Source organism: Clytia hemisphaerica, unplaced genomic scaffold (assembly GCF_902728285.1).
Source record: "Clytia hemisphaerica strain Z4C2 unplaced genomic scaffold, Clytia hemisphaerica genome assembly, whole genome shotgun sequence".
Classification (NCBI taxonomy): Eukaryota; Metazoa; Cnidaria; class Hydrozoa; order Leptothecata; family Clytiidae; genus Clytia; species Clytia hemisphaerica.
This window is the reverse complement of record NW_027104543.1, coordinates 853,365-877,569: the sequence shown is the minus strand read 5'-3', so window position 1 is coordinate 877,569 and position 24,205 is coordinate 853,365. Positions and strand designations below refer to the sequence as shown.

Below are 24,205 nucleotides of genomic sequence, written 5' to 3'. Positions count from 1 at the left end.
TCTTTTTTCTTTTCTGTATTCTTTGCGTCATTTTAGCGCTAAAACCCTGTATTGAATCTATTTTTCGAAGCTTTTTTAAAGCAGTAAATATATTTCAGCCTGCAAGGGTAGATGAAATTGCAGTTTTAATATGAAAACAGTGTAAAACAGAGATAATAATCTTTTAATTCTTAGAAACGAACGTTTCGTGCGTAACCCCTTCTTAAAAATATGAACAAATTGAAATAAAAAGATGGGTACTGTATGTAAGATTAGGAAAAAAAAAACACGAGAAAGGTCAAATCAAGAGATTTTTGAGGTTTTCAAATGTGAAAGAGGATTTGAAAGAATGATCCAGCTTTTCAGTTACTAAGATATCTATTTCTTCAAAGTTTCTTTCATTCATGAAAGTTCTCTTCTTTGTTTTCCAAGAAAGTATAGGGAGGCTTATGGAGACGCATGGACACAGGAATTAGCACGTAGAAAATGTGGTTCAAACTAACCTTTATATTGGGGGGGGGGCTTTATGGTAATTTTCAGTTATCTTTTCCGAAAGCGCATTTGTTCAATTCATTTGTATCAAAATAGAAAAACGAAAATCACATTTTCAAAAATTTACAAGCTTCTATCACATTGAATTGACACGGATGTGGAGCAAGATTGGTCAAATAGAGGTAAAGAAAACGATTTTCTGTTTATTTAGCACCGAAATCGAACACAATATAACATAGGAGACACCGGTGTAACCGTAAATCTTTACTCCCCGGAAAAAATCACTCCCTCAGTTATAATTTCCCGGGAAAAAATGACCCCCGGAGTAATAATTACCTGAGAAATTATTACTCTCCCGTGGAAAAAATTACTCCCCTTCAAATTGCAAATTTATTTGCTCTAATAGGGGGGAGTGTTATTTTTCCAGTAAATTATGACTCCCTGGTGAATTCCGGCTATTGCATATTTGAATTAAACATTCGATTTGGACATTCCAATCAATGAAGTCACTTGCTAAGTAGAGACGTTTTAAAAATGTATGCGTACTGTAATCCATAAACTTTATTGTTGTGGTTGCTGTAAAAGAAAACCTAGCCATAAAATCATCTACAAGTTAAAGTGACCCGTTGTTACCCCCACCCATCCGTTGAACTGTACCCCTAGACTGGAGTCGTTTATAATTCGTCTAATACTACTAATAATAAAAATAATACGGGATTTAGTTTGTATAAACGACTGGAAGAATCCGGTGTTCCAGCCTTATAGATACAGGGGCTAGCTACGCAGAAACTTGCGTAGCGAGAAAACAATTTATCAAGCAATAACAAACTCTCAAAACAAAATTAACTCAAATGAAAAACTTCCAATACACAAATCCACATACATGTTTTTCTCAAGAATTTTTTTGAGCGGGAAAAAGATTATAATTGCAAATATTGACATTTTTCTTTTGTTTGGAGTTAGTGCACACAGGTTTCTAGACGACTAAAATTGTTCCCTTTATTACTTTTTGCTTTATTTCTACTATGTATGAATTAGTCGTCTAGCTTGCTAGACTACTGTACCCCTGGTGACGCCAAGAATATTTTCATCCGTTCGGGGAAAAATCAAAGAATGCTATCCCCATTGTAGCGATCTTTTATCTTCATTTTCCTTTTGAAATATTCTACTCTAAGGACCCGAATAATAAAGGGGTCCAAATATAAAAGGGGGAGGGGGTCCGAAATTTCTGTAAAATATAATAGCCGGGGGGTTGAATAAACGGGGGGGGGGGTTCGAAATCAGTATAGTCAAGAAAGATGCCTTTTTATTAGAATTTTTATTGGGCCAAGAAAAAGATCTACGAACAAGAATTTTTTGAACTAAATTTCAAGAATTATTTCAAAATAAAAAAAACAGTGTTGCAGTGTCAGCCAGGTTTTTGAAATGTCCCTCAATTTTCTAACCCAAGCAAATCGCACTCAAGAAAAAAGTTTAAATTCGATTTTAATGTCAAAATAACAGTAAAAGTTTCCATATTGTTTTTGTTATTTATTCATGATAAACAGGAAAAAAAGGCATGCCAGTTTTTGGTATACTATCAGGGGAGTAAAAATTTCCCGAAGGGAGTCATTATTTTTGCGTAAATTTATACTCCCGGAAGTAATAATTTCCTGGGAAAAGATTACTGGGGAGTAATTATTTCCCAGTAAATAATGACTGGAGAGTATAAATTTTTGGGAGTAATATTTTACTGTGACACCGGCCTGGTATAACAAATGTGTCTGATATGAAACAGGAATACTTATGCATTTATCTTTCCGAACTTCCTTTTTTTCTATCTCTGAAAAGGGTGTTAGAATCAGATGAAGGATGTCGACTAACTTACGGTACCTTATAGTCCCCAGCCGCTGGTTAATTTGTTTCATCAGTTGTGAAGAAGAATTCCCACATCTAATGTAGCGTGAAAGTATTCCGGGCGTCTTTAGCAAATAGAATAACAATTAGATGTAAACTAGGCTAATTGTTGTAAATCTCCTTCCAAAACTTTATTTATGTCCCAATTTTTACTCTAGAATAAAAGGTTAAGTAAGAACAATTTGTGACTAAGAGCAATGTAATAGAACAAGAACAACTGAGTTTCATAAAAAAAACTAACTAATTCTTATAAAAAAGATTCGAACAGTTTCATCTAAATATAGAAACAAAGGCGGTTTCTGATATTCAGAAATTTGACTTGATTTTGAAACAGAACAAAATTCGATTCAAAATGATGACATTTAACAATAAACAAGCAAGGAATTTACTAGTAGCTGCGAAAATAGACTAGAAAAAGAAATCAAGCAAAATAATATTTGATATAATATTCTCGAGTATCGCGGAAATGTTATACTGAATGGTTTTTATAATGGAAAACTTGACCCTGATCGTTGTTCAAAATTGTTGTGAGGATAATTTGTATTTTAATATCTTAAGGGAACAAATTTTTCGAACAGTTTTTTTTTTGGCAAAACCGCGAAAATTAGAACCCGTCTAATACGATTTTCGACTGCGAAAATTAGTTCCTGCTAAAATAAGTTTCCTTAAGGTACCTCTTTGAACTTTGCCGCGTGCATTATTTGGAAAAAAGATACGATTGCTCGATTCTTGGAAAAAGGTTGACAATTAAACAAGCGATCTTTATTTTATTCCCTTAAAAAGCAGCTTATGATCAGTTTTTTCTAAAGATCTCCTTTAAATTTCAGTCAGACTGTAAATTTGAGTTTCTGGTTATGTTCTTATAACCTTGTTCTTTATATAAGAAAGTCTTAAAGAAAAACTATGACCTTCGATTTCCATAACATTGTTACCCCTTTAACTGCCGTTCGTATTTTTTAAGGTTTGACCTATTAGCCACGGGAAAAAAAAAAGTTCGACCTATTTGCCACGGAAAAAAAGAAGGTCAAGGTAGCGATTTTGACTTCATTTTCTGAATAATGTATGAAGTATCAGCCAAGGACTATAATTTTGAGTTGAACATTGTTGAATAGTTATTTTTCAACATAGAAAAGCTTTTAACTATCATCTTTTTTCATTTCAAACCATCTAATGAAAAATCGTTGTAGAAGTGTTAAATTTTGTGGCAAAGGAATGGAAAGTGCGCATGTCGGCAAATCTCGACATGGGCAAAGAAATGGAAAGTGCCCATGTCGGCAAATCCCGACATGGGCAAAGAAATCGAAAATGCTCATGTCGGCATATGCCGACATGGGCAGTTAAAGGGTTACCTTGATATTACACAACTTATTTTCAACTTTAATTTCCTTATTCAGATTTTTTGGAGACAGCTAGTCCCAATTTTCATTTAAAAAGTCTCTCGTAAAAGGCGGACATTTTATCATAAGAAAGATCTGGCGACCAAAAACACCATTTATCTAATATCTAATAAATATCAATGTTTTGGGATCTTTACCTCAATTTTTCAGTTTCGAAACTTGACAAACTTTTTCCCACTTAACTGTGTACAAAGGAGTAGGGGTGCTGCATGATGGACCTTTTTCAAAAGCTAAACGTAAAGTAAAAAAACGGTTTGATAAAGTTTGGTAAAAGTTTCTTCAAATGTTACAATTATAACACAACCTTTATAAAAGTAATGGATGAAAATAACAATTACCTAGTCCACACTGGTTGAACTGAAAATGTTTCAATTTATTTTTGCAAGGCTACCTGCTGGCTAAAATATTCAGTTTTTAACCTTTCCACAGTGGAACGAAAAAGAAAGGACGATTTCGTTAAATTATGAAGTTTGGTAGGTTTGAAAGTCTTGTTTACACGCTTTTTTAATAAGAATGTTGTTTTTCAATTACACCGTGGATATTTTTAAATTCTTGTGGAAAAATTATAGAATTTTCTTAACGGTAACTTAAGGGTCCAGACGATGGATAATTCACTCGAAAAATTGTGTTCGATTGATTTTTGAATTATTTTTTATTCTTTTTTTTAAGTGTTCGAGATTGTTTTAGTGATTTACCTCTCGGCTCAAGATTCAACCTAGATTTAACATGTAATACATATTCAAGCAAAAGTATGGCATTTTTGTAAAAGTTTGGAGCATTGTTGAGGAAAAATTGGAAATTTACATGTAAAAATGCTCTAGAAACGCAATTATATGTTACATTATTAATTCCCCGGCCAATTTCCATATTACATCATAAAAATGTAGCGCGCGCTCGAAAAAGAAGTTGAACATATTTCAACTTTTTTCAACCGTTACGTCAGATCGCGCCAATAGAATTGCTCCATTTCTTTTACCAATAGCGTGGTAGCTATGCTCGAAAAAGTGCGATCGCAGCGCGCGCAAGTGGAGACCGGCCATTACCCTGGTGAACCCGAGCCCAAGCTCCCTTGTGACGTTAGAGGGTTGATTGGTAAAAGTGATATTAATTTCTGGTGTGTATTTATAGGGTATTAAAGAAAAAAAACAGGAACCACAAATTTGGTGTATGGCAAAACATAATGGCGTCCAATATAAGAATGTTGTCAATCATCAAGATGGGAACAAAGGTAAGATCAAAAATTACTCATTTTTTTAGGAACAAAAAAAAATGTAGCTCAAGTTTAACTGTTCTTATTCCCTTAAAAGCTATCAAGGTTATTAGTCATCAAAAAAGAATCTAGATGACCCAAAAATACAAGCTATTCAAGGTTAAGTTTTCCGGGTCCGTCCGAACCTTACTGGTCTAATCCGATTTTTTTTCCAGATCATCATTGTTTTCACACATTGTGTGTGAAAATAAACGGTCCGACGTCTAACGTTTAAGCTAAAGTAAAACCTCCAATTAACGGACACTCTAAAAGGCGGACGACTCTGATTAGCGGAAAATTCTATTTTCCCCGGCCATTTCCTAGTCAAATCCTCATAAAAAAGTTTTCAAAAAGCAGACACTCAATTAGCGTACCCTCCAATTAGCGGAAAAAGTTTATTTTCACGAAATAGCCAAAACCCTGCCTTTTTCTCAACCCATTTACTTCTTAAACAATTCAAGGTTTCATTGAACAAATCGCTTGTAGACGTTTGGAGCGCTCCCTTTATCCTGTCGGTGAATTTGCTTGCATCATAAAAATGATAAATTATAGGGACCTTAAGACAACTTTGATTCATAAAAACTAAATTGCTGCATTTGGACAGTTATTCTCTTGTTCTTTAATTTCCTAGTGTCTCTAGAAAAACACTTGGAACCGAAATTTTACATACTCAACGCCTTAATAGTACCTTATACCAAGATTAGAGCACAGAATTGAAAAGTTTCTTCTAAAAGGTGGACACTTCTAATTAGCGGAAACTAACCCTATTTCCCGATGGTGTCCGCTAATTGGAAGTTCCACTGTATCTAGATTTCGTAAGAACCTTTGACTAAAAAAGACTGACCGCAACAAAGCATGATTGTGTTGAAAGAGGGCACCGTATTAGGAAAAAAAATCATCTTTTACAACTTGGCACTAAACAAAATTAACTATTTTCTTCAGATGGTCAATTTTCAAGCGCCTTCAGACGTTTACAGTGACCATCTGTTATCAAGTTAGATGAAGGTTATCTAGCCAAAACAGACTGTAAAACCAGGGGCATTCCAATATCAAGTAATTTAATATTGGGGTGTCTAGGTTACCTGATAATAAAAGGAAAATTAAGAGCAGTTAAAGTCAAAAGAATTGACCTCAAATCTCGAAGGGCTGGACCCAAAACTATTGGATGGGAAATGAAGCAATTTATTTTCACTTTTTCTTGCTTGAGAAAGGTTGAAGATTCCTCTCCAGCCCCTTCGGGGCTTTAAACTCAATATGGTCAAACGTTTTTTTACTGATTCATGTGACAAAAGGCCGGCCGAGGCTGGTGCATGAGTAACCATAATTATGAATCATGAATCTCGTAATTTATGACTCACCTAATGAACTTGTTTTTTAGTCACCTTAAGAATCCGCTAAGTGATTTCATCGGATTTCACAATACTTTATAGGTAAAAAAAACCGACTAAAAGGTTTTTATGTAAATTGTTATTGAGAAGAAGGGGCAGGGGGAGGGCTAAATATATGCATTTAAGTTGACATAGACGTTTTTCATAAAAACATCCAAAATTTTTGAAGCCTTCGGATGTTCTTAACTTTTCGAGTTTTAAGCCTAAAAATTGTTCTTAACATGTTCGTATTTTGACCATTTTCCTAAGAAATAGGGTGTTTTTGAGTCCACAAAGCCTTAAAATGTTCTTAACTTGCTCTTAACATTTTGGCCAACGAAGCCTTATGTTCTTATATAGTTTGTTCTTATAAAAACGTGTACTTTTAAGGAAGTTTGCCTTGAATTATTGATAAGAAGGTAAAAAAGAAAACAAAAACAATACAGTACCAAAGTATTCGCTATTGAAGAAAATGGGAACTGCATTTTTTCCTTTTTTATTAATATTATTTTTATTGTTCTTCTTCTTTTCACATATTACAATATAATACCAAAATTTTTAGTAGCGTGATTACTAGCAGTTGACAATGAAGCGTCTTGGTGTTGATACACAGAGATAGAGTTTGTGAAGAAAACAAGAAAAAGAAAAAAATAGGGTAGAATTTATCACCACTGATAACAGAGAGGAAAAGAAGTAACAAATTCAATGAAAATGCGATAATGAGGCGATAACAAAAATAACAACAGCAAAATTTGTTATCTAAGTTATTTGTATTTGTCATTTGAAACAATTTTATTGGGTCGTTTTGTATTTTTAAATATTGGTAAGTTTTATCATTTCTTCATGATAAAGATTAAAATTATACAGCCTTTAGGCTTCTTGTATTTAAAGACCCTTCTTTGTCTTGAAACTTGAGGATACAAGTGACAAAATCTCCAAAATTTTAATCGTGACATATTTCCAGGCCCGGCGGAGCAACTGTAAAAGTGGGGAGGCTGAAGGCTCAAAATGAGATAAAATTCACTAGGAATTCGAGAAAAATGTCATTTTCTCAAAAGTGGGGAGGCTCCCCAGTCTCCCCGCTTCTGCAAGACGCTATATTGGGCAAGAGTTACACCCCTGTACCAGATTTTCAGTTATAATATGTGGTGATAAAACGATAATGACCTGAATTAATAAATATGGAAAGGTTGATGGGAGGTGTCGGGAAAGTTCCAATGTTTAGACCTGAAAAACTGTGAAAGCACAGTGTGCATCTTTTCGATGCAAATGAAACATCAGGGTGATTTTCATCGAAGGCAATTTTTTTGACCAGATTTTAATTGGGTTCCGGGTCCCATCTGGACCGTGACACGAAGTTAATAAGTCGGATACAATAATTCTTTGAATCTGATATCGATGATGTTTAAGGGGGGGGGCCTTTAAGGACTTTAAGGCATGAAATTATGCACAAAAAAAAAGAGTAAAAAATCATTCTTGAGTGCAAATATGAAAGAACTCGTGTTATGGTAAAGTTCCCTTGATATCTTGATATCTTAAGCACTAAAGTTCATCTCTTCATGATCTTCCCTAAAAACAGAAGGGCCTAAGCCTTCTTTAGACTGTATTGAAGACTTAAGCAGGAAAAATAACAGGAAAGAGAAGACTTTTGAGTCTGACAGAACAAAAGTATCATGATCTACATGAATATGTTTCTTGGAAAATCACCTTTTTAAATGAGAAATTTCATTAGGTGCGGTCTTTTACTTAAATATTGTTGCTTAGATTGAATTTAATACAAACTGAAGACTTGCCTGAAGATGATCAGATGATTTTCATTTGTGATGAAACTATAGATAAAAAGCCTTCAAAAGCATTGTTTAAAATTCATCCTAAATCATATAAATGCCTGGGCCTTTACTGTATTTGACGAACGGAATCGGTCATCAATAGGACATGTTTTTTGAGCACTCAATTTTAACATTAAAGTCCATTAGCTTTTAAGTGTGCACTAAAGTTTGTTTTGCTCGCCAATTTTTAATCAATGCTTCATTTCTATCAAATTATATACCGTTAAAAAGATAATTCAAAGCAATCATTTTTTTCGTAGAATTAGTCTAAATTTTTTAGAAAATGAAGAGGAAAAATGAAGAAGAAGAAGAAGAAGATCAACTTTACAACCTTTAGTGCTAGAAAATCCATTTTTGGTACAGAGGTACTTTAAACCCTCCTGTTTGGCAAGCAAAACAAACTTTCGTACACACTTTGGAATGGACTTTAGATTGAACATTTGTAAAGAAATGTAATGGAATCATGGAAGAAAATTAGTGGAAGGGTAGAAGAAACTTTTAGAATTTACCTCAATCCTTATCAAAAAACCTTTTTTGAAGTTATGAAATACAAAAATAGAATTATCGAAAAAATAACGAATTATTCCATTTAATCTTTAAAAGAAATTGTTTGGAAAAATAAATTAGTTTTGGAGATTTGGACCTCTGAAACTATAAATAGTCATAATGGATAGATACCGATAACATTACTAAAGATCGAAAGAATTTAAATGGGTTAAAAAGGGGGAATCATTCTTGACAATAGCTATATCTGTTTATTTTCTTTCAACTTTTTTTACTAGGAAAATTGACAAAAACAAATGTTTTAGCCTTGAGCCTTGTGTGAAAATTGACATACGTGGTTCGGTTTTCCTCAAAATTCTATATTATATTACGCTTAAATGAAATAATAAAAAACAAAAAAAACTTTCTCGGAATCGATCAGGGAAAATGACGAGTTTGTTGTGTGTTTTTCACAATGGTAAATAGACACGTTTTTTTATAAGAGCATCCAAACTTTTTGAAGCCTTTGGATGTTCTTAACTTTTTCAGTTTTAAGCCTAAAATGTAACAATTGCTCTTAACATGTTCTTTGTTTTCGCCATTTTTTTCGAGTATTTTTGTCAATTTTCTTAAGAAATTGGGTGTTTTAGAGTCAGCGAAGCCTTAAAATGTTCTTAACATGTTCTTAACATTTTGGCCATCGAAGCCTTATGTTCTTACATAGTTTGTTCTTATAAAAAAACGTGAATGAGCAAGTTTGTTACAATGCTATTTTAGAGCCCACTTAATTCAATTTCTACTTTTCTTTTGAGCTCGCATCTTTCATAGAAGGGGTTATATCTTATGCAACTTAAGTTAGTTCCAAAAAAATGCAAGATCGTACTTTTTTAAACATTCCTCGCGAGGGGAAAAAGATATACAAAGTAGAAATTTTAGCGAGACTAATTTTAGCATCTATTAGCGAGTCAGGAAAATCTTGATTTTTGGCAATATAGCCAGAAATTTCGCGCGGATAAACTTTAGCGATCTGTCGATTCGGCATGTTTTAGCGAGATTTATTTTAGCGAAAATAGGGAAAACTCGCTAAAACGCTAAAATTAGTCTCGCTAAAATTTCTACGATTAAAGTAGCTTAAAGTAATACCTTGTTGGACAAGTAATTTTGAAAAGATTGATATAAGATTTGCAGAATTTCTACAACCTTCCTAAAGAGGTTTAAATGGGCGATAAATTGCTATCCATAGTCGAAATGGCCTATTGCAAGGGGTTATATTTTTGGAATACACTTTAGTAAAAGTGGGAAAAGGAAGATTGGCATCAAAAACGAAGGCTTGAGGCAAAAAGAAAGTGGGAAAAGGCATTCCATCTTACCCACAATGTATAAGAATGAATCTGCTCCAAAATAGAAGTGAAATTAAACCAGCTCCGGGACCCAGCTGGCATGTAACGTCATATGGACGTTGTGAACGTTAGATAAACGTTGAAACAACGTTGTGTGCCTGCCGGGAGGCTGATTCTGACGTTTTGTAAAAACAAGGATATTTTGTAAATCAGGAGTTACTCCAGACATTAGCATAGATAATAAAACATAAAATCTTGCAAAAATACACAGGTTGCAAAATAAAAAGTCTGAAGACAAATCACGCTTTTACTCAAAATTTTTATGTGCTTGTTACATGACATTTATTTCTGATTGGTTCGAATTTACTGACACTAAAGTTATCAGCTGTAAGCTGTAAAGCAAGTAACATGGGAATAAAATAACGTAAACTTTTTCGAGTAATCACATGTTTTGACTGCATTGATAAATTGTTGCAACCCGTGTATTGTAAATCTTCTTTTAATATTTTTCTCTTCTCCATAGAATTATTCAACTTTCACCAACATGACCAATCTGACATCAGCAAAAATCTACGAAGAAACCGGTACACATGAGAAAATTTTAATTCAAACAATTGCAACCATCGGCTCAATACAATGCGGAATGCAATTGGTCACCATTTTAACATGTCCCGCATTACGTAAAAAGATTACGTATGTTTACGTCATTAATCTACTATTAGCGCAACTTCTTTTGTCCACTGTCACGGTACCGATGTATTGTTTCGCACCACACCACATCCTATACCCTTATATTACAGCGTTGACAATCATAGCTTATATTTTGAATCTTTGTACTGTATCTTATGAACGTTATCTCGCTATTTGTCAACCCTACTTCTACGCAGAACGAATATCATATTCAAGAGCCTTAAAAACATCAATCGGATGTTGGATAATCGCTACAATCATGCAGATTTTACCGATCTTTTGGGAAGATCATCCAGCCGCTATCTTAATACATCGTATCTATCTCGGTATTACACTCATATTATTTTTCATAGTGCCGCTTCTAATGATATGGTTAGTATACGGTTACATATCTTACGAAATTTATCATTTAAGTAAAAAATCAAAACTGTTAACTCAATTCTCAATTGAACTTGTACCGACAGCCGAAACCCCGTTAAACGGACACCATAAAGATAAAGAGGACTCGATTAAAGGACAGCGAAAGAAAAGCTACCTATCAACTATATCAACTCGGTTCCGGCGTAAAAGCATCACAAAACCTAGACAAGAGATATCACTCGCTATGGTTTTTATCACCGCAGCTATCGCGTCAAATATAGCCTGGGTACCAGTCATTCTAATGGTTTTTCTTCAAGTAATCGACAGGACTGATTTGGAGCCTCGAAATATAAGTAAAATTCATATCTATTTATTGGCTATCAATGCGAATATAGATCCTCTCATTTATGGGTTGTTTCTGAAACCATTACGGAAGAGACTGATCAATTTTATCATTATTCCAACATTTAAAATCATACGGAAGGGACTTGCAAGGAGCCAGCAAGAAAAACCAAGGACCACAAGTCATTCTCCAGCAGTTAATGTTTGAACGAAAAATAGAGTGAACTTATGTAAATAAATTTTTTAATAAGTGGACTTTTGCTTATTTTTTCTAATTCGAACTTCTGTAATTCGAATCTTTCTCTAATATAATCGTTCTTTGAAAATCGAATTAAACAATTTCATAATCTTTCTATAGTCGAAAACGTTCAAATATTTTCATTTTATTCTCATTGTAAATATATTTTTACACTATACACATATAATTTTTAATGTGAAAACTGAGAAGGTAAAATTAACAGCAAGGTCCAGAAGTTTTCTGTAATTTTTCAAAACCCGTTGAATGTGGGAGATTTTTGCGTTCCACAAGGGAAAACTTCCACAAAGGAAAACCTTTGCAAATCGATGAATTGTAGATTTGTACTAATTTTATTGAAAAAGAAAAGAGAAAGTATGGAAAATTATGAGCCCTTGACTTCATCCACTCAAATCTATCTTTTCAACTTGGGGAGAAAATTTTAATTATAACTTTTTTCATTCGAGAGCAATGTTTCAATATGAGCAGAATGCCAAACTTTTGGGAAAGACTTCAGGAAATTCTTTCTCATTTTTACTGGAATCTTAACTTTTAGCATGGTGTCATTATCTTTTGTGCAAGCCTTAGGAATCTTTACTGCATCATTGCGAGCTCCTTCAGGAACATATTCTCTTTGGGCTGGTGAAGGTGCTTCGACAATATTTGGAGGACTTTCCAATACATATTTGACAGACTGTGGAAAGAAAAGATATAAACGGAATGGTTAAAGTGTACATGTTTTTCTTTTTATAAGCATAACGCTTATAAGCTTATGAAGGCTCACATTTGCAGAATTCCTAAGCATAACATAAGCATATGTGTCAGCCTGAAATATTTTTCAAGTTGTCATTTTTATCTGTTTAAAAAGGTTTGGTAGAGGTTAAGTAAAAAAAAAGACTTTCCACGGTTTCCTACATTCCACTACTCTCAAAATCTGAACAGATTTTTACAAAATTTCTGAAATTTCACTAAAAACTTGGCTCAAGGTGAATCATAAGCATGATTCATAAGCATATAATAAGTATAACCTATGCCTGGATGCTTTGACAACTTAAGCATATATGAGCCTGACCAAGGGGCATACACTTGCCTATAAAAAGAAGGTCATGTACATTTTGAACAAAGTACACTTTTTTTTAGTTTACGTCAACACACCGTTAACGCTGCATACGATTTCCGGTCGTTTTTGCCTGGCTACCCCCTTCTGGGCCAGGGAATAAAGCGGTGTATGATTCATACCTGTTTCCTCTGAATCCATTGGATCAGGATTTTTGTGCGAATTAGGTACCTTCGTGGTAGCACTCTCCAATTAATGTTAATTTATACTTAAATGAAACTCTCCATTAGAATGTTCGACCTGCATCAAAATCACCAGATTTTGTTTGGCGAAGATTGAGATACTGGGCCTCCAGGGTTTATATAAAACTTAAAAGTTGGGTCTGCGCTTTACATATTCAGTTTTACATTGAAATAACAACTCTTAAGGCGTCTCGTAATGCTTTTTTTCCTCCCCATGGACTTCTGGAGGGTGGGGTTATTTTTGTAAAAGGTTAGAGTTGGACAAAACCCCGGGGCACTCATCTGATCCACGGCATGCGCCGCCCTTAAAGGTAGGTTTTTCGAGACCCACGAAATGCACTGTGGTGTCGACATCTCAGGCTCATTTACAGGTGCCTTTAGTAAAACAAGGTTCTGAAATCAAACTACATTGTAAGGGTCAGAAACGATCGGTAAAATGCACTGTCAGGGTAACTTTTTATTGCTTAAGGCTACACTGTAAGTGTCAGATTGTGAAAGCCATTTTTTGGCAGCACATGCTGTGGTTTAGAAATTCTTTTCGTCTGATTTGTGTTAGCCATTTCGTTCTTAATGGTTTCAGCTGGTATTGAATAAAATTTGATTTCAGGATGAGTTGTGCTTCTCCTTGTGCAACCATGTGCTCCGCAGTTTGGCATTTCCTAAAAAAACACGAGCCTCCTCACAAAAGTTTCAAGGCAACAAATTTACGAGATTATGAGAAAAGAACAACCTTCTTCTTTAAATTTCTATTAAGGCGAGACCAATTTGATTAGCTTTTTACAGGCCCAACCGACCCTGAAATTCCAAAAATCGAAATAAAAATAAAATAGATTTTGGTAGTAAATACATTTTTGTTTTCATTGCTTTACAGAGTGCCAAATTTGCAAAATTTTGTTAGTTTTTTTCAAGGCTTTGAGAATTCTATGTTCAATTTTTCATTTTATCCATGAATTCGAGCTTTTGTGTCTTTTTATTTTCTACTTCGCAATTTTGTCAAGATGTAGTAGTTTATGCTGCCCTTTTAGGAGATTTTATAGGTCAAATTATACTTTCATTTTATTTTTTTGCCGACCGACCGACCCTCTTTTTTGGGTAGCGTGGCACGTAAAACAACAAATCAAATTAGTCTCGACTAACCGCATTTTTCTCGATTTTGAACAGATTTTCTGGACTCTCTTTCTGAACCGTGTGACGTCATACTTAATGAGCTTTAACGAACCATAAAAGTGGGAGATTCTTGAAAGCCTGTTTTTAAAAAGAAGGGAAAAATTGAACTTACTGTTTTATAAAGTAAAAGATTGAAACATATGTGATTTTATACGAACACGCGCATTATAAAAAATTGTAAATCAGGAGTTACGCCAGACATTAGCAGGTAATAAAATATAAAATCTTGCAAAAATACACTGGTTGCAAAATAAAAAGCCTGTACACAAATCACGCTTTTACTCGAAATTTTTATGTGCTTGTTACATGACATTTTTTTCTGATTGGTTGGAATTTATTGACACTAAAGTTAGTAACGTGAATAACGTGAACTTTTTCGAGTAATCACATGTTTTGACTGCATTGATAAATTTTTGCATACCCGTGTATTGTATTGGTGTATTGTAAATATTCTTTTAATATTTTTCTCTTCTCCATAGAATTATTCAACTTTCTCCAACATGACCAATCTGACATCAGCAAAAATCTACGAAGAAACCAGTACACATGAGAAAATTTTAATCCAAACAATCGCATTCATCGGCTTAATACAATGCGGAATGCTATTGGTCACCATTTTAACATGTCCCGCATTATGTAAAAAGATTACGTATGTTTACGTCATTAATCTACTATTAGCGCAACTTCTTTTGTCCACTGTCACGGTACCGATGTATTGTTTTGCACCACACCACATCCTATACCCTTATATTACAGCGTTGACAATCATAGCTTATATTTTGAATCTTTGTACTGTATCTTATGAACGTTATCTCGCTATTTGTCAACCCTACTTCTATGCAGAACGAATATCATATTCAAGAGCCTTAAAAACATCAATCGGATGTTGGATAATCGCTACAATCATGCAGATTTTACCGATCTTTTGGGAAGATCATCCAGCCGCTATCTTAATACATCATATCTATCTTGGTATTACACTCATATTATTTTTCATAGTGCCGCTTCTAATGATATGGTTAGTATACGGTTACATATCTTACGAAATTTATCATCTAAGTAAAAAATCAAAACTGTTAACTCAATTCTCAATTGAACTTGTACCGACAGCCGAAACCCCGTTAAACGGACACCATAAAGATAAAGAGGACTCGATTAAAGGACAGCGAAAGAAAAGCTACCTGTCAACTATATCAACTCGGTTCAGACGTAAAAGCATCACAAAACCTAGACAAGAGATATCACTTGCTATGGTTTTTATCACAGCAGCTATCGCGTCAAATATAGCCTGGGTACCAGTCATTCTAATGGTTTTTCTTCAAGTAATCGACAGGACTGATTTGGAGCCTCGAAATATAAGTAAAATTCATATCTATCTATTGGCTATCAATGCGAATATAGATCCTCTCATTTATGGGTTGTTCTTGAAACCATTACGGAAGAGACTGATCAATTTTATCATTATTCCAACATTTAAAATCATACGGAAGGGGCTTGCAAGAAGCCAGCAAGAAAAACCGAAGACCACAAGTCATTCTCCAGCTGTTAATGTTTGAAGGAAAATTACAGTGAACTTATGTGTGGACTTTGGCTTACTCGAACTTATCTACAGTCTAGTCTCTCTAATTCGAGCTTATGTAATTTGAATCTTTCTCTAGTTCGAAGAATATTCTCTGTTCTTTGAAAATCGAATAGGTTCCAAAATATTTTCATTTTATTCTCATTGTAAATATATTATTACACTATACACATATGATTTTTAATGTGAAAACTGAGAAAGTAAAATTAACAGCAAGGTCCAGAGAAGTTTTCTGTAATTTTTCAAAACCCGATGAATGTGGGGTCACAGTGGGAGATTTTTGCATTCCACAAGGTAAAAACTTCTACAAGGAAAAACTTCCACAAGGTAAAAAATTCGCAAATCGATGGATGAATTGTAGATTTGTACTAATTTTATTGAAAAAGAAAAGAGAAAGTATGGAAAATTATGAGCCCTTGACTTCATCCACTCAAATCTATCTTTTCAACCTGGGTAGAAATTTTAATCATATTTTTTTTCATTCGAAAGCAATGTATAAAAATGAGCAGAATGCCAAACTTTTGGGAAAGACTTAAGAAAATTGGTTAGGAAAAACCATTCAAAATACCGATATACAACAAAATTAGGTATCCAACAAAAAAATACTTCTGATAATTTTGAGAGTCTTAGACTTAAAAAATCTCCTAAAGTTGTTTTATTTATGATAGAGAAAGTAGATATCATAACTTGTAACGTTATAAGCTTTCAAAATAATAAAAAAAACGTCAAAAACTCTCCGAAGATTATATCACCCAAACTCGTCTGAAATCTCAAATACTTCCGAACTATTTCAAAGAAAAAATTTACAGAGTGTGATTAATTACGTGCTTCCCGTGCCCTCGTGCCCTCGTGGGTTGTGCCTTCGTGTCTCGTGCGTCCCGTGCCCTCGTGCCTTCGTGCCCTCGTGGGTCCTGAAAAAAATTACGTGGGTAGTTCGTGGGTCCCCAAAAAAATTACGTGGGTCCAAAAAAAAAAACGTGGGTCCCGAAAAAAATTACGTGGGTAGTTCGTGGGTCCCAAAAAGAATTACGTGGGTCCAAAAAAAAAATACGTGGGTCCTAAAAAAAATAACGTGGGTCCAAAAAACACGTGGGGGGGGGGTCCCGAAAAAAATTACGTGGGTAGTTCGTGGGTCCCGTCTTTTCGAAAAAAGTGACCCAGGCTGGGACTTAAAGAAGGATATTATTCTCCTTAAAGCAATACTTCGAAACAACCAAAACTAAATAAAGATCTTTTCTAATTGGATGAAAAAAGAGAAAAATGTGAGACGTGTGCTATTTACTTTTCATCAGCTGGCTTATTTTTTATTATAAGCGATGGGTATAGTGTTAATTATAAGAACTTTCTGAAATAGGCAGGGATATTTTAATATTTTAATTAAAGTTTGGCATTAGAAATCCTCTCATATCTCAAGCATCACACACACTGAAATACAACTTGAAATTTTGCACAAAGACAGTCTGGTAGTGGCATGTTTCCCTCTAGTATAAAGATTTTTAATATTCAAATCAATGTCAATTATTTTTGGAGATTTGTATTCAAAAATGGTGTTTTCATTTTGGCGAGATCGTATGTTGTCTCAAAGTAGAGCTTTAAGGAGAACAATATCCGATTGAACTCTCAAATTTATCCCAACAAATTCTCCAAAGAAGATTCCACACAATTACAAGGACACACGTGACTACTGAACCCACAAAATCATTTTCTGGACCCACGAAATCATTTTCCGGACCCACGTAATTTTTTTTCAGGACCCACGTAATTTTTTTTCAGGACCCACGTAATTTTTTTCGGGACCCACGTTATTTTTTTCAGGACCCACGTAATTTTTTCGGGACCCACGTAATATTTTTCAGGACCCACGTAATTTTTTTCAGGACCCACGAACTACCCACGAGGGCACGAAGGCACGAGAGCACGTGACGCACAACCCACGAGGGCACGACCCACGAGGGCACGAGGGCACGGGTCGCACGTAATTAATCACACTCAAATTTACACTGTCTGCACCCCAAAATGTTGATAAATTCTGTTTTCTTTCTGACACCTCAAATAAACATTGGGAATACAAAAATTAGCCTAATATGACTGATTTGTCACCTAAAGAATCTTTCACAATGCATGATTCCATTTTAAACCATTTCGGATGAAAATCATTCAAGCCTGAACTTTCATGTTTCAAAGTTACTTCAACCCAAATTGTAGGTTAGCCTTTTTCCATATAACTTCCAGGCGGGACCAACAAATCTTGTTAGAATTTCTACAAGATTTGTATGGCAAGACCTAATGCAATACAGTAGAATTGACAGGAATTTTAAAAACAAAGGAATTGACCCCAGAAAGTTGTCAACAATCTTGTTTTCTTTTCTACCGTACTGCAAATATAAGTACCTTAAAGTTTTGCGTCGTTTCGTATTGTAAAGTAGAATTTTAATCAGTTTTGGTTTTATTTTTAACGGAAAAATTGGTACGTTTTAGGGTTTTGACGTCATTCTTGTCAAAATGGGTGCTTCAAAATGACATATCTTTAAATTAAATGGCTTTTATTTACCGACATGAAATTTTGACGTAATGTTCAGGATAGACATGGCTTTCATCTTCATTATCATCCTTCGATCTAGGTCCGAGAAAAATTTCAGGGCTTTACAATCGACCCTAGTTTGTAGGACAAATCTTACTTTTTAGTCTTGGTGTACCAATTTTCAATTGATTGTAAATTTGATCGCAAGAAAATTATCAAATTAAGTAATGAATTCGATTTAGAAAGTTGATTTATTCATAGGCTATCCATTTCCAAAGTTTTCTGGTAGTAACAAAAATGGAGGGAAAGCAGACTTCAAGCTATTCATTATTGAAAAACATTTTACAAAAGTTTCGTAATTACATACGACATTTAGGAGATATTTTTGTAACGCTGCAAGATGATACCACGAGAATTCCTTTTTTTATAAGAACCAATTAATTTTTGATGAGGCTCGGCTGTTTTTACTTTCTTTGCACTTGAGCCTCAAATTGTTCTTATCCTGTTCTTATTTATAGGGTTAAATTGAGGTATTTTAGGTGTTATACCCAATTTTTACTACTTTGACCCCTAAATTGCTTAAAATTGAGTATTCTAGGCTCAGCATTGTTCTTAAGTTGTTCTTATTTTGAGCATCATTGTTCTTATGAAAACATTCTTATGAAAGAAAAAGAGTGTTATCCATTTGTCTGATTATAATTAAAAATACCTCCTTAAAGTTCCCTTGTGCCGGCAGAACAAGCCACATATTTTAGTCCGGCAATGTTTTTAAAAATCTCTTTGATGTTTCACTAATGCCGACAGAAGAACTATCGGAAAAATAAATCGAGAAAAAAAATCTTCTTGATGATGATCTAAGCAGATTGAGAAAATGTCAATATGGGAAAAGTAGACAGATTAACTTTTACTGAGCCTTTCGGTTACATAACATAATTTTTTGAATTGTATGCTTCGTTTTAGGGTTGGGACAAGCTAAACACGGGAGATCTAAAATACAACATCCAAAACAAATGCCAGTAGCTGCACTTCTTATCTAGGTCTATCCGTGATTCATTTTCAAAGAAATAAACAATCCATTATCAGAGTTTTCTTGTCGTCCTTTATCTACCGATATCTGTATGGAAGCCATCTTAATATAAAATGAATTTCAGTATTATATGCTATGTTCATTATAAACTTAACTCATTATATCTTTTGTGTATATTTGCAACATTATAATTTCATACCATTCCAAAAGCAAACAACCATATTGTCCAATTAACTGTAGAAAATTCATTTTAAGGTCAGTTCTTCCTTCTAAATCAATCATATTTCTTTCAGTTTGGTGTAGTAATCAATGGATCTTTCAACTATCCCAACAACAAAAATGGGGTTGAAGCATTGCATATACTATAGGACCATAACGTCAACATCGCCATGATCAATGGTAGAAGAAAAATATATAAGCTTCAAAAAAATCGAGGATTTTATCTGACTTCGGGGTGTGGCTCCAGCACGTGTCGAAAAATCAATGTCTGAATAACGCCCCGCAAGAAACAAAAATAACTTACGTATCAGTTAGCTTTTGGTAGTTTATAAACTCCTCCGACATAGACTAGTTCCCCGTTATTAACTTTGGCTTGTAGAAATGATTTGACGTCATCAAGAGTACATTGCGTGGATGCTTCTGTACTGGCAAACATTTTCAACATGGCGTGAATACGGTCTAACGGAAGACTACCAATATTTGTCAGCATACCCACCACGTATGACCAATAGACCTAAAAGAAATGATTAAAAATTAATGCGATCAAGGTGGAATTCACCTATTATTATTTTAATTTCCCTCACGGATCTAAAAATAATTTTCTTCCATTGAATTCCAATTTTTGATTGCAACTTTGTATAATGCTCTGCGTAAAGGAGCATATGTTTAGAGAAAAAAACAATTTACTTCACTTTATTAGGAATTTAGATGCATTAGAAAAACGATACAAAGGCACCAATTTTTTATCATTCAGCCTTGGGATAAATTTTAAATGAGCCTTTGAGCTCGTTGATTGGTTTTAAGTAAAATGGAGTTTACCCGGGGGGAACTACTGTTGTCGACAGACGGGGGTGTGCCGTTGAAGTTCGAAAAAATGGACCCTACGTGAGACTCGTTTTTTTTTTTGAAAAAGTGAATGGGACTGAAACTCCAAAATTTTAATAAATTTTTTAAGGTACTTGTGACCCTGCCAGGGACTCGTGGAGGTGAAAAAAGGTACCCTGACCAGCGGCACATCCCCGTACCACCTTTTTGCCCAAGCATCCCCCTTGGGGGGAGTTTGACAACAACGATCAATGTAAAACCTCATGTCTTTGCTTTTGACTGTATTCAACCAATAGTGGTCTTTTGTGAGGAAATTTGTTCTATGTTGCTGTAAGGGCCTTTTTACATGCTAGAAAACACACGAAGAGAGCTCTTTTCCAAATCTAAATACCTGTAACTCTTGGTCTTTTTGTTTTTGTGCAGAAGTTGCTCCACATTCATCGTCAGATTCATAAATGGAGTTATCTGTAGAGAAAAAAAGACCGAAAGAAGTTTAAACCTTCATCTTCAATCTACAAACTCAAAAAATCTGATATATTAAGCATAATCTGTAGTAGACTTCCCTGATAAAATAAAAATGTTTGAAGGGCAAGAATGGAATTCAGTTGCTGAGGCAAGTTAAACATAAGTTAAGCTAAGCTAAGTTTTAAGGTGTTCTTAGGGCATGAAATAATTAGCGAGTAATCACATGGCTTTTTCGGGTGATTTTAGGATAAATACCTCGTTTCATTAAAAACTACGTTCGGGCTATTTCTAAATATTTTCAATGAACCTGGATGGCTATTTATCCCGAACCAACCTCCAAACCATGTTACCATTAGTATTGATTGTTCTTTTTTTTCAAAACTTCGAGCTCTATGGCCTTGAAATTTTGACCAGTGTTAGATATGGGTAATTGAAGATGAATTGCAATATTTTGGTTCAGCCACCTGTCTGATTGGGATTTTGAAGCCCAGACTGTAATTTTGCTAAAATCACTTATCGGCCGATTGCCTCGTTCGATTTGATTGATACAATTGATGCTTTCTAATTCGACGTTCTACTATTCGATAGGCTGCCTTATTCGATGAAATTTAAAATCCCCGTCAACAAGAAACTCTCACAAACGACGCTCCCTTATTCGATAAGCTCTGTTATTCGATGAAAATCCAATTCCCCTTGAAGATCGATTTAGAGAGCGTCAACTGTATTTGTTTTCGAAGGCTGGTTTGTAAAATATAAGAGACTAGTAACAGTCTGTAAATACACATCGAACCCCTTTCAGAGCTCAGGAGCTAGTTGCTTTTGATTTGAAAATTTCACCATTAGTAGATCGTTGTTACTAAAAGAGGTAACGAGTGGTAACGAGTGGTAACGAGTGGTAACGATGTGGTAACGAGGTAAACGGTGTAACGGTGTAACGATGTGGTAACGAGTAACGAGTTAACCAGTGAAAACGGTGGCCCTAAGTCTCCAATTTGAATTTCTCGATCTGGTGGTTTTGCAACAGATGCTGATGGCTCTTGACGTTCTGCAGCAGGACCTGGCAGATCTGGTGAATGTGCAGTAGGAATTGGAGATTTAGGCGAATGTTATAGTGGAGTTGATGGATCTGGTGAATGTGATGGTAAACCTTGTTGTTTGGGTGAATGAAATGGTGGAATTGATGGTTCTGGTGAATGTGAATCAAAGATTGATGGTTCTGGAGGTTCGCATAAGAGTTGGCGATTCTGGGGTGTGGGAGTGGTGATTCTGGTGATGTGCAGAGAGTTATTGGTTCGGTGATGACATCAGGGTTGTTCTTGTGGTACAGCAGTTAGGTTGGTGGTTCTGGTGAATGTAAGCAGGAGTTGGTGGTTCTGGTGTGAATGTACAGCAGGAGTTGGTGCTTCTGGTGAATGTACAGCAGGAGTTGATGGTTCTGGTGAATAAAATGGTGGAGTTGGTGGTTTTGGTGAATGTGCAGCAGGAGTTGGTGGTTCTGGTGAATGTGCAGCAGGAGTTGGTGGTTCTGGTGAATGCAATGGTGGAGTTGGTGGTTCTGGTGAATGTGCAGCAGGAGTTGGTGGTTCTGGTGAATGCAATGGTGGAGTTGGTGGTTCTGTGAATGCATGGTGGAGTTGGTGGTTTTGGTGAATGTGCAGCAGGAGTTGGTGTTCGGGGAATGCAAGGTGGAGGTGTGGTTCTGGTGAATGTGAAGCAGGGTGGTTGGTGGTTCTGGTGAATGAATGGTGGAGTTGGGTGTGTTTTGGGTAAATGTGCAGCAGGAGTTTGGTGGGTTCTGGGTTGGTGTTTGGTTAAATGGCAGCAGGAGTTGGTGGTTCTGGTGCAGCAATGGTGGAGTTGGTGGTTTTGGTAAATGTGCAGCAGGAGTTGGTGGTTCTGGTGAATGTACAGCAGGAGTTAGTTGTTCTGGTGAATGTGCATCAGGAGTTGGTGATTCTGTTGAATGTGCAGCAGGAGTTATTGGTTCTGGGAATGCAAAGTGGTGGTGGTGACTGTGGTGGTTTGGTGAATGGCAGCAGGACTTGGTGGTCCTGGTGAATGCCTGGTGATGTGCCCCAGGAGTTGGTGGTTTTGGTGATTGTGCAGCAGGGTTGGGGTTTGATGAATCCAATGGTGGAGTTGTTGATTTTGGTGAATATGCATCAGGAGTCGATTGTTCTGGTGAATGTACAGCAGGGTTATTGGTTCTGGTGAAGGGCTAGGGAGTTGATGCTCTGGGAATAATGCTGATGTTATGGATCTGGTGAATGCACTGGTGGGGGTCTTCTCGTGAATGCAATGTGGGGGAGGGTGGGACAGTGAATGTGATGGAGTGATGATTCTGGTGAATGTGCATTAGGAGTTGATGGATCTGGTGAATGCAATGGTGGAGTACTGGTTCTGGAATGTGATGTGAAGTTAATGGCTTCTGGTAAATTGTACATTATTAATGATGACCTTGAGCTTACTCTTAGTTCCAAAAAACCCCCCTGTTAATTTCCGAAAAATTGTCTGACACTGCATGACCTTTTTTATTTTAACTTTTGTCCATTTGCCGAGAATCTTTCCCATCCCTCACTTAGTGGAATCTTCTAAAACAAGTCCCATTTGATCGACGTCATTTGGCAAACTGGTCAAACCATTGAAAAATTGTGCTCTTTCAATCCCAATCCCATTGAAACATTAAACTTTTTTAGATTTTTTAAGCTTTCCTTGGTATTGTTTTTACTTTTTGTTTCTTCTGTTTCAACATTTTCCTTCTGGTCCTTAGGTGTTCATTAAGTTCTTTAGAGGATATGAGAATTTCAAATCGCAGTGACCCATAATCTTTGGATAAACTTTTTTATTCAGTTTATTTGAAATAATTATTTCATCTCTACCGTACCCTTCATATTCCCTTTTCAGTTACTGAAAAATGGTTTTGAATAAAATTTATGTTAGTTTACGTGGAACATGAAAAATATGATTAACTGATAATATGAAATTCTCCGGAATTCAAGTACGATATGATATGGTTAAGTTCCTTGTTGTTGCTTCCCTACAAAAAATGTCACGAGGGGCATGGCCTTTTTTTACATATATTTGTTAGGTATTTATACGATAACATATGGTTTATTTCTGAAGTTTTCTTAACTACGTTATTTTTAGGGAGAAAAGTTTCCTCGAATTCTAGCTTGCAAATTTCGATTTTTATTGATAGAAATTCATTTCAAAATTGAATATTGCGGTAATTCTCTCAAAGATGCTTATATTTTTATATTTTGTTCCAAACGATGAAGAATATTTTGTTTAAAAGAAACCTGGAAGATATTTTACTGTGTTAAATTTTTTGTCATTGTATTCAAAATCTAATCAAACGCTGTAGTTGGTTAAAGAATGTTGTGAATTGATGTTAAAAAACGCACTTCACGCAAAGCATTGAACAGTACCTATAATCGTTATGTA

The 24,205-nt window shown here is 35.2% G+C and overlaps 3 protein-coding genes across 4 annotated transcripts in view; 2 read left to right on the top strand and 1 right to left on the bottom strand.

Moving 5' to 3' along the window:
• Window positions 1-4,896: 4,896 nt before the first annotated feature.
• LOC136822610 (alpha-1A adrenergic receptor-like) lies at window positions 4,897-12,032 on the top strand. The gene is made up of 2 exons (XM_067078876.1): window positions 4,897-4,992; window positions 10,556-12,032. The coding sequence occupies exons 1-2, from the start codon at window positions 4,945-4,947 to the stop codon at window positions 11,630-11,632; spliced, it is 1,125 nt and encodes a 374-aa protein (XP_066934977.1). The 5' UTR covers window positions 4,897-4,944; the 3' UTR covers window positions 11,633-12,032.
• Window positions 12,033-14,250: 2,218 nt separating this feature from the next.
• On the top strand, window positions 14,251-15,710 carry LOC136822609 (alpha-1A adrenergic receptor-like). Its single transcript, XM_067078875.1, has 2 exons — window positions 14,251-14,333; window positions 14,605-15,710. Exon 2 carries the CDS (start codon window positions 14,626-14,628, stop codon window positions 15,679-15,681), a length of 1,056 nt encoding a protein of 351 aa, XP_066934976.1. The 5' UTR covers window positions 14,251-14,333; window positions 14,605-14,625; the 3' UTR covers window positions 15,682-15,710.
• Window positions 14,480-24,205, bottom strand: part of LOC136822607 (anaphase-promoting complex subunit 2-like) — a 61,717-nt gene continuing 51,991 nt past the window's right edge. The window contains exons 18-20 of one of the 2 annotated variants that reach the window (XM_067078871.1): window positions 20,688-20,761; window positions 19,776-19,985; window positions 14,480-14,651 (exon numbers count right to left, since the gene is read on the bottom strand). In XM_067078871.1, the coding sequence (XP_066934972.1) occupies window positions 19,779-19,985; window positions 20,688-20,761 (281 nt within the window). In that variant the 3' untranslated portion in view covers window positions 14,480-14,651; window positions 19,776-19,778. Of the gene's footprint in view, window positions 14,652-19,139; window positions 19,986-20,687; window positions 20,762-24,205 lie in introns of those variants that run through there. The other variant, XM_067078870.1, reaches the window with a different exon arrangement.

Excerpts from the sequence above, each read along its gene's own strand:
- LOC136822610 (XM_067078876.1), top strand. The coding sequence starts at position 4,945 with ATGGCGTCCAATATAAGAATGTTGTCAATCATCAAGATGGGAACAAAG. Across the intron at positions 4,993-10,555 it reads TCATCAAGATGGGAACAAAG|AATTATTCAACTTTCACCAA; the intron begins GTAAGATCAAAA and ends TCTTCTCCATAG.
- LOC136822609 (XM_067078875.1), top strand. The coding sequence starts at position 14,626 with ATGACCAATCTGACATCAGCAAAAATCTACGAAGAAACCAGTACACAT.